Source organism: Eretmochelys imbricata, chromosome 12 (genome assembly GCF_965152235.1).
Source record: "Eretmochelys imbricata isolate rEreImb1 chromosome 12, rEreImb1.hap1, whole genome shotgun sequence".
NCBI lineage: Eukaryota > Metazoa > Chordata > Testudines > Cheloniidae > Eretmochelys > Eretmochelys imbricata.
The window spans coordinates 5,329,194-5,342,822 of NC_135583.1; the positions used below are offsets into that span (position 1 = coordinate 5,329,194).

Below are 13,629 nucleotides of genomic sequence, written 5' to 3' on the forward strand. Positions count from 1 at the left end.
GTCTCCAGAAGGGTCCTGCAGGGACTCAGTTCTTGGCCCTACGATATTCCTGGCTCCAGGAGCCCTGCAGCCCCTCTTAGATGTGCGTACCTGCAAATCCAGCAGCAGCTCCTCCAGCAGCAGCCGGCAGGCCTTCTTCTGGGTCCGGTCCAGCGCAGTCTTCAGGGAAGAGGGGATTTCAGCGGGCTTGGCAAGAGATGCACTGCCAGGGTGCAAAGTGGAGATGGAAGAGCTGGAAGGAGAAAGAAGGAGCTGAGGGATGGTCAGCTGGGGCAGACGGCCTGGGAGAAGGGAAGCATGGGCTCTGAGGAAGGGTGAGGGAAAGCTCTGGGGAACAGGGAGTGGAGGGCAGGGAATCAGGCCTAATCGGGGGGATATGGGCTCTGGGGAAGGGATCAGAGCCAATATGGGAGTGCAGGGGCTCTGAGGAAATGGTGGGTCTCGTGTCCTTGGGGGTGGGGGCTCTGGGGTAGCAGTGACTGGGGTCTGTGCCCAGTGTGGGGGCCATGTGCTTTGGGGAAGCAGTGGGAGGGGAGCGGATTTGGGTCGTAGGGAAAGAGCTGCCAGTCCCCTGCCAGGTTACCTCAGCGCCATGTTGTTGTTGAGCACGGCCAGCAGGTAGGAGATGTAATGCTTGGGCCTGGCTCGGTCCTTCTGGTGCTCCTTCCCGCACTCCCCCAGGGCCTCTCGCAGCCTAGGACACAGCACATGGGACTGTGAGGGCTGGCAGAGAGGGGACCGGCCATGGAGCTGGAGGGCACCGGGGACTCTCTCCATGGGAGCCCTCTGCCCCTGGCAGCAGCTTCTGGGAGGCCCGGGCTTCCCTGGGTGGGCGAGGCTCTGAAACGGGCTCTGAGCCCTGCACAGAGCCCAGCGGCTGGGCAGATCACCCTGGTACCCGTTGGGCATTGCATGGCTTGGCACATGCTCAGCCTGGGCATTCCAGCCTCTGTGGTGCTGATGTCTGGAAACTCCTGGTGCGGAGTGTCCCAGGGCAGGGGCTGGGCAGGCTGGGGCACAGGGCCCCGATCCTGCATCAGCTGGAGCAAGCACTGCTGAGCAGTCGCCAGGTAACTCTGCCTCCCTGCAGGATGCAGCCCAGGGAGCCGGGGATGGGGGGCGCACGTATCCAGCTACTGCGTGGGTCACATTTCCTCATTCCCAGCCTCACCCTGCACCATGCACCCATGCAGGGGGCAGGGCATGCCATGGGGCACACCTAGGGCTCCCTTGACCCTCTCCCACGCAGCAGCCTGGCCGTCCCTGCTGTGGCACCTGTAGGAGGAGGCCAATGAGAGCAGCGCCTGAGCAGACAGCTGGTGGTGGGATCCTAACAGCCAGCTAATCCCCCCCAGGACTGTAAGGCCCTTGGAGAGCGAGGGGCTGCGGAGGGGTAGCCGGGGAAGGGTCCTTAGGAGCCATGGCGCGAGGCTGGGGGGACGTGGGCTGAGTACCCAGGAAAGGAGCACTCAGTGAAGACCGTCAGCTGGGGACAGGATCCAAAGGGGGTCCCGGCCCCTGGGTGCCTGACCCCGGAACGGCCCAGCGCTCCAACAGGCCGCAATACCCTGGCCTGTCCGGTCCCCCTGAGATGGGCGGCATGGGATTCCGCCAGCCTTTGCCATCCTGTCCTGGAAGGCAGGCCTCAGGAAGCAGGGGGCACCCCAAGGACACCACTGACCTGATCAGAAAGGCCTCCAGCTCGTCCATGGCCATAGCATAAATCTTCTGCTGCAGAGAGCCTGTGACCTGGGACGCCACCCGGATATTCTCATCCAGCATCTGGGCAGGGAGAGCAGGATGCGGGGTCACTGCCCTGTCCGCAGGCTCCCCCCATATCCCAGGCCGGGGCTCCGGTGCTGCTTGCTCAGTGAGGCTGGGGGCCTTGGCCCCCAGCTCCGGGCTGGCAGGCCTCGCCCCTGTGCTGCCCCAGTGCCAGGCAGGGCAGAGGGCAGGACCCCACTTGGCTCTCTGGGGATTTGCCGGCAGTTCCAGTGCCAGAGGACAGCTGGTGGGAGCCAGGCAAGGGACCTGGCGTGGGCTCCCCTGGCATCAGCGGGGCCCAGGGGAGATGGAGCCATCATGGTACATTCAGGGGTGAGGCTAAGCAGCATGTGCCCCTGCCAAGGGGTGGGGAGCGGGGAATGTGGCTCTGGACCCCAGCCGCCCCCTATGCTCTCAGGCCAGGCTCACTCACCACCTTACCCCTCCTTGGAGCCTGGCTCTTGCTTCTCTCTGTCTCTCCACCTTCCGCTCCCTGGTGCCTATGCTGCCCCCAGGAGCATGCCCTGAGCTAGATGACAATGTCTTGGGGGAAGGCGCCAGGGTGTCTGTGCAGGGCCTTCACTCGCTGCCCTGCTCCCCTCCGCCCCCAAAGCAGGCCGTGGGGCAGCGCAGGGGCGTTGCACTGGGAGAGGCTGCCAGGGCAGAGTGACCAGCGCTCTGGTAACCTTCCCTTGGCAGCCTGGCCACACTGGCAGTGCTCCCAAGCCCACGTGACCCTCCCAGAGCAGGGTAGGTTGGTGCAGCTCAGATCCTCCAGGGATCTGAGAAGCCGTGAGGGCAACCTCCCTAGCCCAGCACACCCCAGCTACCGCAAGGGAGAACCCCAAGCCCAATCACTGCAGGAGCGGCAGGACTGACCCCTCCATGCACAGGGGGAAAGGCAGGTCCTCCGGGGAGCCCAGAACCAGGCCAGCCCAGTGCAAGGTCTAGGGCACGGACGGAGGAGCGGGTGCCCCAGGGTTCCAGGTGACCCCTAGCAATACAGACCCGAGGCACAGAACAGCTCTGTGGGCGGAAAGCCGAGAGCGCTCGGGTAATGGCCACGGCTGGGGGCAGCCATGACCAGGGTCTGCAGCACCCCCTGCCCTGTCCAGCTCCTCACAGGGCACTGCCAGTCCCCTTGCCCTCCTCAGCCCCCTCACAGGGCACTCCTAGCCCCCCTGCCTGGCCTGTCTCCTCACAGGGCACTCCCAGCCCCAATTCCCTGCCCGAACGCCTCACAGAGCACTCCTAGCCCCCTGCCCCACCCTGCCTGGCCCCCTCACAGGGCATGGCCAGCCCTCTTTCCCTCCTCTGCACCCTCACAGGGCACTGCCAGCTCCCCTGCCCTGCCTGGCCCTGCCCTCACAGGGCATTCCCAGCCCCAATGCCCTGCCCAACTCCCTCACAGGGCACTCCCAGCCCTGTGCCCTGCCCCGCCCGGCCCCCTCACAGGACACTGCCAGCTGTCCCGCCCTGCCTGGCCCTGGCCTTCACAGGGTATTCCCAGCCCCGATGCCATGCCCAACCCCCTCACAGAGCACTCCCAGCCTCCCTACCCTGCCCGTCCCCTCACAGGGCACTCCCAGCCCCCTTGCCCAACCCCCTCACAGGGCACTCCCAGCCCCCTTGCCCGGCCCGTCCCCTCACAGGGCACTCCCAGCCCCCTTGCCCGGCCCCCTCACAGGGCACTCCCAGCCCTCTTGCCCATCCCCTTACAGGGCATTCCCAGCCCCAATGTCATGCCCAACCCCTTCAAAGAGCCTCCCAGCCCTGCTCTGCCTGGCCCTGGCCCTGCCCCTCACAGGGCATTCCCAGCCCTGATGCCCGCCCAATCCCATCACAGAGCACTCCCAGCCCCACCCTGCCCCACCCACCTGCATGACAATGACAGGCAGGGCCGACTGGAAGAAGCCGAGATGATCCATTTCTGGTTCCTCCTCTCTGAACCACTCCTTGAACTCCACCTCCAGCGTGCGCCTCATCCACTCAGTCACGCTGGCCTGCCCGACGGGAGGACGAAGAGGTGAGACGGGACGCCGGGCCCCTGCTCTGCTGCGGCAGCTCTAAATGCCCCGGGGTGGCCACAGACCGCCCTTCTGCTGAGACTGCAAATGCGGGGCTTAGGTTTAAAGCTGAGCCGCACGACAAACACATGTGCGCAGTGAGATGGGGCTGCAGACTGGGCTGCCCCGTCGGGGTAGGGCTGAACATTTGGGATTATTTGCTCAAGTGGAACACCAGAGTATCTCCCACCACAGGGGCCGGTGCCCATGGGGGAAGCCAGGGGATGGAGCACAGCAGGAGAGATGAGAGGATGGCTCAGGCCGGTGGGTAGGGCTGTCTCTCCAGGCAGCACCACCACGTGCTGGGAAAGGAAGGCATCCCGCTGACGTGGTGCTGAGGGAGCGGGCACAGGGCGGGCAATGTCAGGGGCATGCTCGTTAGCTGGCGTGGCTCAGGGGGCAGCAGCGTTTGTCTCTGTTCCCCCTCAGTCGCTCCAGCCTCGGGAGTGAGGCTGCGGGGTGGCAGGGCGCGCAGGGCAGAGAAGCAGCTCAGGAGCAGGGCCCGGCTGCAGTGACAGAGGGGCTGTGCCCGCTGGGGGGCAGCTGGGGAAGAAGCCATGGTGGAGGCTAAGGAGGAAAACTCTCAGCAGTGAGAGCTGTTGGGGAAACCCCACGTTTGCCTTAAGTGGGAGCTGAGCAGAACCCTCCTGAAGGGTCACAAGAACCCGTAACAACTTGTGGTGATGGGGAAAGGCGCGAAAGCGAGCCGGAGCCCGACTCAGCCCAACCCAAGTGCCCGGCTCATAGAACTCAAGGCCTGTGTCGTGCTCAGGCCTGGTAAACAAGAGACCCGCATAATCAATTAACCAAAATGGGCTTGTCGGAAACAAAGCCTAATTAGTGGACAAAATAACGAGGGACTGGGCTGTTCCACCCACTGCTCCCTTGGGGGCCTCAGGAAGATGCTGGGGGGAAGCTGGCAAACTGAAAGAAATGGAGGGAGCGGGCTTCACCATCATGGCTGCCACCCCGCCGTCTCCTGGGCCCCCGGGATCCATCGTGACATCATTGTGCCAGAGGTCCTGACCTGACCGGGCCAGACAGAAGGACCCCGATCAATCCCAAACACCAGCTGGGAGGTGAGACTTTGTCACCCCCTTCCTCAAGTTGTCCTTTTCCTTCCTTCTTGTCTTTCCTCTTCCCTACCTCTCTCCTTTTCCCTTCTGTCCAATAAGAGTCCGGCTTAGCCGGCCGACACTGTATATTTTGCAACACTGCTGTTAGCCCGGGACCAGAGAGGCAGTTAAAAGCAATGCCCTGAACAGCCCGACGCTGGTACAAGCTTGCCAGCTCTCGGAGTGGCTGAGCAGCCCGTGGGCTGAGCCTGTGTTTCTCCAGCAGCGAGGCTACCAGTGAGAATCGGCACCAGAGACAGATGCTGCATTTTCTCTCTTTGCTGTTCTGTCCTCTCCCCTTTTGTGTGTTTTGCTTTGTCTTCTAGCAAACAGGATCGGACTTTACCAGCAGCAGCAACAGCTCCAGCCCGTCTCTACTAACTTCTGCTCGTTGCCCCGGAAGGACAGTTATTCCCATCTTTACACCTTTCCTTCTTGTCTGTATCTTTAACCGAGGGTTACAAAGGCTGTTAATGCTGTGTTTGCCATGGGACCAAGCAGGCCGAGGTCTCTGGGTACGAGACCCCGAGCCTTGTGTAACGCTGTCTAATACTGGATATTAACAAACCTGGTCCACTTGTTCCATCGGAACCGGGGGGCAGTGGAATGGGCTCTTCCTGGCCCTGCCACTGCAGGGAGCTTGCCACGGGGCAGAGGGCGAATGAACAGGGGAGGAGGGGCCCAGCAGAGCACACAGCACTCTGTGTGTGTGTGTGTGTGTGTGAGAGAGAGAGAGAGACACACTGTCATGGCTTGATTCTCAGGTTTTGCTGGGCCCTCACCACCCCTTCTCCGAAATGGGCAACTCCAGGCCTGCGTGGGATGCTTGCTACCGCATCCTCCCTAGCTCATTCACCTTGACTTTCGCCACATATTTCCTCTCCATCTGCTCCACCACCTCTGGGGACACCAGGGGCTCCAGAGTAGACACGTCCACCTCGGGGAGAAGGTCTGGGTGACCCATCATTTCCGGGCTGCGGGGAGGAACAAGGGGAGCCAGTGAATAACACCACGTGCTCCAGGCAGATGGACGACTTCCAAATCGGACTTCCAAATCAAACATCCACATGCCCACGGGTGTGCGCACCCCCCCCTCCATGCCAGCCCCGGGCTCCTCACACACACCCCGAGCTCCCCCACCCCCTGCCCGGCACTGACCTGTGGTACACATGCAGAACCCAGCTGAGGAGCATGAAGATCTCTTGTTTGTCCAGGTCCCTGCTGAGGATGTCCTGCAGGTGGTCGGAGAGGCCCTGGTGGTACATGCGGGTGCAGATGCTGAGGATGTCGTAGTGAGGTGGGCAGCACTGCACCATCAGGTCTTTCACCACACGCAGCTCCGCAAGGATGTCACTCTGCAGCGCGGCCAGGTGCCGGCCCAGTCCCGGGCCCTTCACGTCCCCGTGAGCGGCCTTGAAGTGGGCAGCAGCGATGGTCTCCTGCATGACCTGGTAGAACCGCTGCCTCCAGGCTTTGGGGCGCCCAGGGGCAGGGAAGCGGTGGGCGCGGGGTCCCAGCAGCAGGGCATCATCGACGCTCTCTTCTCTCTCAATGATCCGCACGGCAGAGACGAAGAGGGCTGGGTCCTCCTGCACCAGCCTCACACTGCCGCCCACGACGCGCCACAGCTGCTGGGCCAGTGCGTCGCTCAGCTCCTGCAGGCCCCCGAAGAAGGACTCCACCACGCCCAGGGCCTGGTCGTTCGGGAGGCTGCTGCTGCAGTGCAGCTGGGAGGAGATGTCGTCCCGCAGGCGCTCCAGCGCCATGAGCCCGGCGTGGGCCTCCAGGAGCTGCTGGCCTTGGAGGAGATGGAGGGACTGGGCAAGGAGCTCGTGTACTGCGTGGAGAGGAGACATCCAACAGCCTGGACCCTGTGGGAGCCAGAGCCGAGCTGCCCTGCACGGACAGCAGCAGGGCCCAGCGCTGGGAACACGGGCTCCCACGCTCAGCGCAGGCGAGGGGGAGAGAGACCTTCTGAGCAGGCCCCCTAGAAACCTCCTCCTGCGGCCCCCCACAGGCAGTGTTAGCTGCCTGCCTGTGCCTGGCACCACGCTGGGCAGTTGCTCGCCCCATTGTCCAGGGTGGGGTGGGCACAGGACAGGACTGGCAGTCCCTGAGCAGGGAGCTCCTGGCTAGAAAGCCTGGGTCCTACTGTCGCCAGACAGGCAGCTGCGCTCCCAGGACGTGCTTGGCCAAAAGAGCCCAGACTGCTCCCTAATGGGCTGGGGCTCTGCGGGAGCATGATGTGCACCCGGCAGGCCCCCGCTGTGCCCACGCCCCTCTCCCAGCCAACGGGGTCCGTCTGCTGGGGACCACGTGGCTACAGGGGCATAGCCAGGCTTACGGCGTTATGGGGTGACTCTGCGGCGCCCTGGGACCTCGGGGCTGGGGATGCCCTCGGTGAGGCAGCTGCGTGAGCAGCATCCACCCACGCCGGGTGCTCTTGCAGTTAGGTGCAGGGCTGGGCCTTACCTCCAGCCCCTTGCCTGACAGCGTCCCCAGGACCTGGCTCCTTCAGCCAGCTGCGGGGCTCCAAGCCCGCCGGGCACCCAGGCCCAGCGCCCCGCGCAGGGGCCGTATCACACACCAGGGCACGCTGAGGCCTGGCTTGGTGCCCCTTACCTGAGGAGAGCTGGGGCAGCGCCCGCACGACGGCAGCCATCTGCGCGTGCTCCGTCACCACAGCCCGCAGCGGCGCCAGCCTCTGGAAGCCCTCGGCACTGCCCAGCAGGTGCCATCGCACGGCGCAAAGGTCCCGGCGCACGGTCCGCATGTCCCCAGCCGCTGAGCGCAGCTGCTCCAGCCCCGAGCTCACCCCCTCCAGGTGGGACTGCACGGTCGACTGGCAACACAGAGGGCAGGGACGGTGAGCAATGCCCAGCCCCACAGGTATGGGGAGAACCTACCCACCCCCACATTGCTCCCCCAGCCCCACCCTACACACAGCCCCTCCAGACCTCCCCCACTTCCCTAACCCCACCCTACACAGCCCCTCCCCCAATCCCCGAACCCCCCTGACACAGCCCTTCCAGATCCATCACTTCCCCAGCCCCACCCTACACAGCCCCATCACTCCCCTAACCCCACCCTACACAGTCCCATCACTCCCCTAACCCCACCCTACACAGCCCCTCCAGACCCCCCCACTCCTCCAACCCCACCCTATACAGCCCCTCCAGACCCATCACTCCCCTAACCCCACCCTACACAGATGCTCCAGACTCATCACTCCCCCAACCCCACCCTACACCGCCCCTCCAGACCCATCACTCTCCTAACTCCACCATACACAGCCCCTCCAGACCCCCCCACTCCTCTAACCTCATCCTACACAACCCTCCAGACCCCTGCTAACCCATAATTACTCTCTGATCTAGGGACTTCTTGATGCCAACTGGTAGAGGGAGGATAATATGGGTGTGGGGAGCATGGGAGTAATACTGGTGGGGCAGCGGGTGTGGGGTCGGTGGGCATAATACTGGGGGAGGGGTGGGTTGGCACAGAGAGGGTCAGTGCAATACCGGGAGGGGGTGGGTGGCTGCGGGGGTAATACCGGAGGAGGGGTGGGTGAGGCAGGGAGGGGTTGGGGGTGATACCAAAATACTGGGGGAGGGGCAGGTTGGCACAGGGAGTGTAATAACACTGGAGGGCGGGGAGGGTGTAATACTGAGGGAGGGGCGGGTGGGGGTGATACAGGGGAGAGGGTGGGTGCAATACTGGGGCTGGGGCAGGTGGGCATCGGTGTAATATTGGGGGAGGGGTGGGTGGCTGCGGTACTGCGTGGGAGGGGTATGTCCGTGGGGGGGACGTGTAGGCGTGGGGAAAGATGATTTGGGGGGCCAGGGAGCAGGCTGTCCCCTTCGGATGTTAATCATTAGTTGCATGTCTCAGCCACAGCCGCCGTGGCCCCGGGGGAGTTTGTCGTGCCGTGGCAGCATCCAGCAATCCCCCCTGGTCCATACCCACGCTTCCACATGGCTTCTGGGATTTAGACATGAGCTGGGGACAAGCCCCCGCCTCGCTCTCCCTGGGATCCTCCTATGTTTCTTGGTTTGACCAGAGCAGATTCTCCACCCGGCCATGGGGCACAGATGGAAATGGAGGTGGGAATGGCTCTCCGGGAGCACCCCCTCCACACACTGAGGCTGCTGCTGCTCTGGGCCACAAACTCCTGTGGGGAGCCGCCTTCTCTCCCTTCGGTGCTCAGGTCCCACAGTGACCACAGACCACGCGCCCCCTTCTTCACCACCAGACAGGTCACCCCCTCGTCCTCATGTCCCACCCTGCCTTGTGACAACAGCCAGCAGCTGCTCTCCGCAGCTCTGCTCCCTTTGGGCCCAGAGCATCTTTATGAACACAAACAGACACCCGGGATTTCCCCGAGGCGAGATCGGTCCGAGCCGGCTGCTCTGCGTCCAGCCCTCCCCCTGTCCAACTGGGAGATCATCTCTGAGCAGAGCGAAGAACAGCAGCTACAGCCCCCGGAGATGCTCACGCGGCTCGGCATCCTCCTCACCCGCTGCCCCAGCGCAGGAACTGCTGTGACCCCCGCTGCCTTGGCACGGGCCCAGGAATGAAGCTTGGGTCTCCGTTCATGCTGGTGATGAGCTGGTGGTGGGAGTGATGCTTATTGGTCAGTTAGCAGCCCCCCCACCCCCCTTTTTTTTTTACATTGAAAACTTGAGCTCACAGGCCAGTAAGACAAGTCTCTGGCCACGGCAGCTCCCCACCCCCTCCACAGCTCACCTCCGCCTCCGCCTCTGCCTCTGAGCGCGCCCCTGGGTCCTGCTTCTTCCCCCTCCCTCCCAGCACTTGCGCCGTGAAACAGCTGTTCCGCGCGGCAAGCCTGGGAGGAAGGGGGGAGGAGGGGGAACCTGGTGCGCTGGGGGAAGAGGCGGGCCGGGGCACGGATTTGGGGAGGGGTCCAATAGGGGCAGGGAGGGGGCAGAGTTGGGGCTGGGGCAGGGGGGTGCGAGCACCCACCAGCACCAATGAAAGTTGGCACCTGTGGCCAGGTGGGCACGTGATCCAAAAGCCTTGGGCTCTGCTCTGTCGTGTTCATTGTGATTTGGGACAGACGTGCGTTTTGGTCGTTTCCCCAGTTCAGTGCTATCCCTGCAGCCTGCCGTTGGTATGGCTGGAGCAGTTCCAGCCAGAGAGTCCCGGCTCCTTCCAAAAATGCCTCTGACTTTATGCCCACAATTTCTCATACTCTTAGTCTAAAGGCAAATTTCCTGAAAGAACTAGAAAAAGCCCTGGGCTCGGTTCTGGGAAAGCTGAGCAGTGTCCTGACATGTTTTCCTGCTTTGAAATGGCTCCAGTTTCGAATGGACTAAGTGTTAGAAAATGGCATAGGCTCCCCTGGGGCAAGGAATCCCAGGTCACAGGAGGCCTAACCTCTCTGGGCCTAGGGCCCCCTGCAATGAGCACCCACCTTTAGCCGGGATTGGATCGAGCTGTTTCGCTGGGCCTCCCGGCTCCGGTAGTGTCCCAGACCCTCCAACTTGTCCGGGCGGTAAAACACCGCCGAGGCCCATTTCAAAGCAGCGCCTCTTGCTAACTTCTCCGCCTTCTCCGCTTCTGGCCATTCCTCATCTAGGGGCAATGTTATCAGTTAAGAAAACAAACCGGAGGCAGCATCTCCTTCGCAGACAGGAAGAGCATTTCCACTCCAGCTGCTTCCAGAGGACGGAGGCACAGGAAGCAGGGTGTGAATGTACACATGCCTGCATGCACACACGGACATGGGGACAGGGACAGACAGGCAGACACATGAGGATGTGGGGACAAACGAGCGCTCAGCTGCCACCATGGTGAGAGCCCTAATAAAATCCTAGAAAAGGGAGCATACGGACAGCCAGAAGCACAGTAAGGGATGTGGACAGACAGACACACACGTGGACAGGCATACCCTAGGGGCTATGGGGAACAGACACACGGGGACCGAGGGATGGACACACACACACGGGGACAGCCAGACAGAGTTGTCAAGTGTCCCTCAGCCTGCCTGTGTGCAGGGCCCTACTCCACACAGCCCCATGAGGCTGCCCCCTTCCTGGCTGCCCCAGAGCTCCCAGTGGGATGGCTGCACGGAGTTTGGAGGTGCCCCATGCCATGGGTTTGCTGCCTGGGAGCCGCTGATAGGGGCCTGTGAGCAAGGCAGTGACTCAGCAGGAAAGATACAGCCGCAGCTGGCAGGGACTTTGTGACCAAGCAGGGAACGCAGCAGTCTGGGGTCAGTCCAGTCCTACTCACTGGGCACAGAGCCTGCCCCTCCCCTGGGCATTGCCCACCGCTGCTTCCCCAGCAGCCGGGTTACAGCCTCTCCCCTGAGCACCTGTGCTGGGGAGAGGGAGCTCAGGTGAGCTAGGAACGAGGAGTGCCCTGAACGCTGCTCCAGATACAGTGGGGGGTGAAATGGGGTTCCCTGAACAGGCCCAGATTGATGTTGGAGGTCGCATGGCCCCGGGTGTCTCTTCAGTCTCCTAACGACCCTGGTTCTGTGTGCCTGTCTCAGACTGCGTCTGTGAACCAGAGCAGCCCTCCCCAGGTCCTACTGCCCTGCTCTGCGCAGCAGTGCAGACCCAACTGGGGCCACTGCCTGGCACCTGCCCTCTCTCAGCACTGCTGCTCTCCTGGCCTGGCACGGACAATGCCGTGGGCGTGCCAAGGGCTGGCTGAGGTTCTTCCCTGAACTCGGTGCTGCCTCTCCTCTCATTTCCATGCCCCACATTCGCCAGCAGCTCCCCCCGCGCAGCGGCCCCTGGGATTGTCAGTAGTTATGACACAGCGGCCACGCCCCGCGTCTGCCTGGGTAGGGCTCCACGGGGCTGGGTTCTGGGCACCACCAGGCCCAGGAGACTGGGCGAACGGCAGCCCAAGGGCAGGAGGAAAGATGGATTTGTGGAGAAAGTGAAAGGGCTTTGGGACAAACCAGCTAACATGAGGCAGAAGTGGCTGCAGCTTGCTGCTGGGTGGGAGCGCCGCTTGCAGAGGGGTTAGTCCCAGGGTAGCGGGGCTGTGATAAGGGGCAAAGGGGTGATGGGAAGGGAAGATGCAGGCTGGCTACCGAGGAAAGCTGCTTGCCAGTGAGGGGTTGGCTGGGCTGTGGAATAACTTCCCAGGGGAGCCCCAGTCCTGGAACATTGAAATAGCACCGGCCTAATGCCTCAACACTGCACTGTAGGAATAGCTGCTTTGCCATATGAGCCTCCTGCCCCGTTCCATCACTCTCGTCCCAAGGGCAGGGCAGAGGCAGCGATCCTAAACATGCCCAGATGGCAGGCAGAGGAGATGTACCCCCCCAGGGGCAGGGGATTACCCCCATCCTCACTACCCCACAGGCTATGAAGGGATCCTGGCCAGGGACAGATGACTGAGAACCCCCCCAGACTTGGAGCCAGGCTTCACCACGGTCACCCCAGTGCAGGGAGTCACACCACTCCCCAGAGGGACTGGCCCAGCATAGGCTGCGTGAACCCTGCGGCCCCCGCTGCCCTCCCTCGAGCTGCAGTTCTCATTACCTCTGCGACTGCTGGAGTCCTCCTCCGGCTCGGCAGACGTGCCCATGGCTCCAGCCGCTGTGTGCAGGGTTCAGAGGACAGGGCTGGGCTGAAGAGAGGAAGCACAGCCAGCAGTTTCCTTCAGTGATTCCACTCACAGCTCCTCAGGGGCTCATTGTGTTACTGCAGACACACTCAGGATGTCGGGGGGGGGGAGGGGGAGGCAGCTCCTGCTCTTGACATTTTTCACTCTTTGTGAATGTAACTCGCTCCATGCACAGTGTCATACTGTGGGTGCATAGCTGTTTGTGCATGCCTGTGTGTGCCCAGCATACCACCCGTGGGTGGCTGTGTGTGCACGCCCTATGTGCATGTCTGTGTGCACAGGTCTGTGTGTGCATACTGTGTGTACATGTCTTTGCATGGCAATGTGTGCCGGTCATGTGCGCGTGGCTGTGGGTGTGCATACCACATGTGCTTGGCTGTGTGTACGTCTGGATGTGTAGGGGATTGTGGCTGCCTTTGCAGAGGCATGTTTCCCGTTATGTACCTGTATATTTTTGTGCATGGATCTGTGTTCCTATGTGTTTGAGCCCCAGGTGGATGTCTCTCCAGTTCCCTTATGCCGGCTATGCGTTGTTGCCATATGCTTGTGTATTTGGCTGCCTGAGTGTATAACATGTGTGCATCTGTCTGCATGTGGCTGCCTCTGTTCATACCACGTGTTGTGTGTCTTGGAGTTCACACTCTATGTGCCTGCGTTCATACTCTATGGGCATTTGTCTGTGCCACTGGCTGCTTGTGTGTATATTGTTGACCACCACAAAAACCTGCCTACCGTGGAGTTCAGTCGCAAAATAACAAAGACACTAAAAACCACAGGAAATCCCAAAGTAAGGGTCTTTCACCAGTTTGAGAAGTCACTTTGGGAACAGGAGCTGTTCCCAACCTGCTCTCATAGTCCAAACCCACCTCCTTCCCAAGGTTTGGTTTTATGAACACGGACAAGAACAATACAATCTTCTCCCCAGACTGGGATGCTCCTAGAGTTCCTCCCTCAATCAAAACTGCTCAGCTCGCACCCTAGATCCTCTCTCCCCACTGAGACACTCCCATCTCCTAGATGGAGCAATGAGTCACCTGCCTCTGTGAGTCAGCAGGACTCATGTAACCCTTTCCCAG

At 62.0% G+C, this 13,629-nt stretch overlaps 1 protein-coding gene across 2 annotated transcripts in view; it reads right to left on the reverse strand.

Annotated features, from left to right (window-relative positions):
• EXOC3L1 (exocyst complex component 3 like 1) overlaps positions 1-13,629 on the reverse strand; it is a 30,325-nt gene that overhangs the window by 8,483 nt on the left and 8,213 nt on the right. For both annotated transcript variants that reach the window (XM_077830769.1, XM_077830770.1), the window contains exons 3-11: positions 12,469-12,556; positions 10,380-10,540; positions 7,568-7,787; positions 6,104-6,782; positions 5,802-5,919; positions 3,642-3,767; positions 1,682-1,782; positions 584-694; positions 91-232 (exon numbers count right to left, since the gene is read on the reverse strand). In XM_077830769.1, coding sequence (XP_077686895.1) covers positions 91-232; positions 584-694; positions 1,682-1,782; positions 3,642-3,767; positions 5,802-5,919; positions 6,104-6,782; positions 7,568-7,787; positions 10,380-10,540; positions 12,469-12,514 — 1,704 coding nt within the window. In that variant the 5' untranslated portion in view covers positions 12,515-12,556. The remainder of the gene's footprint in view (positions 1-90; positions 233-583; positions 695-1,681; positions 1,783-3,641; positions 3,768-5,801; positions 5,920-6,103; positions 6,783-7,567; positions 7,788-10,379; positions 10,541-12,468; positions 12,557-13,629) is intronic.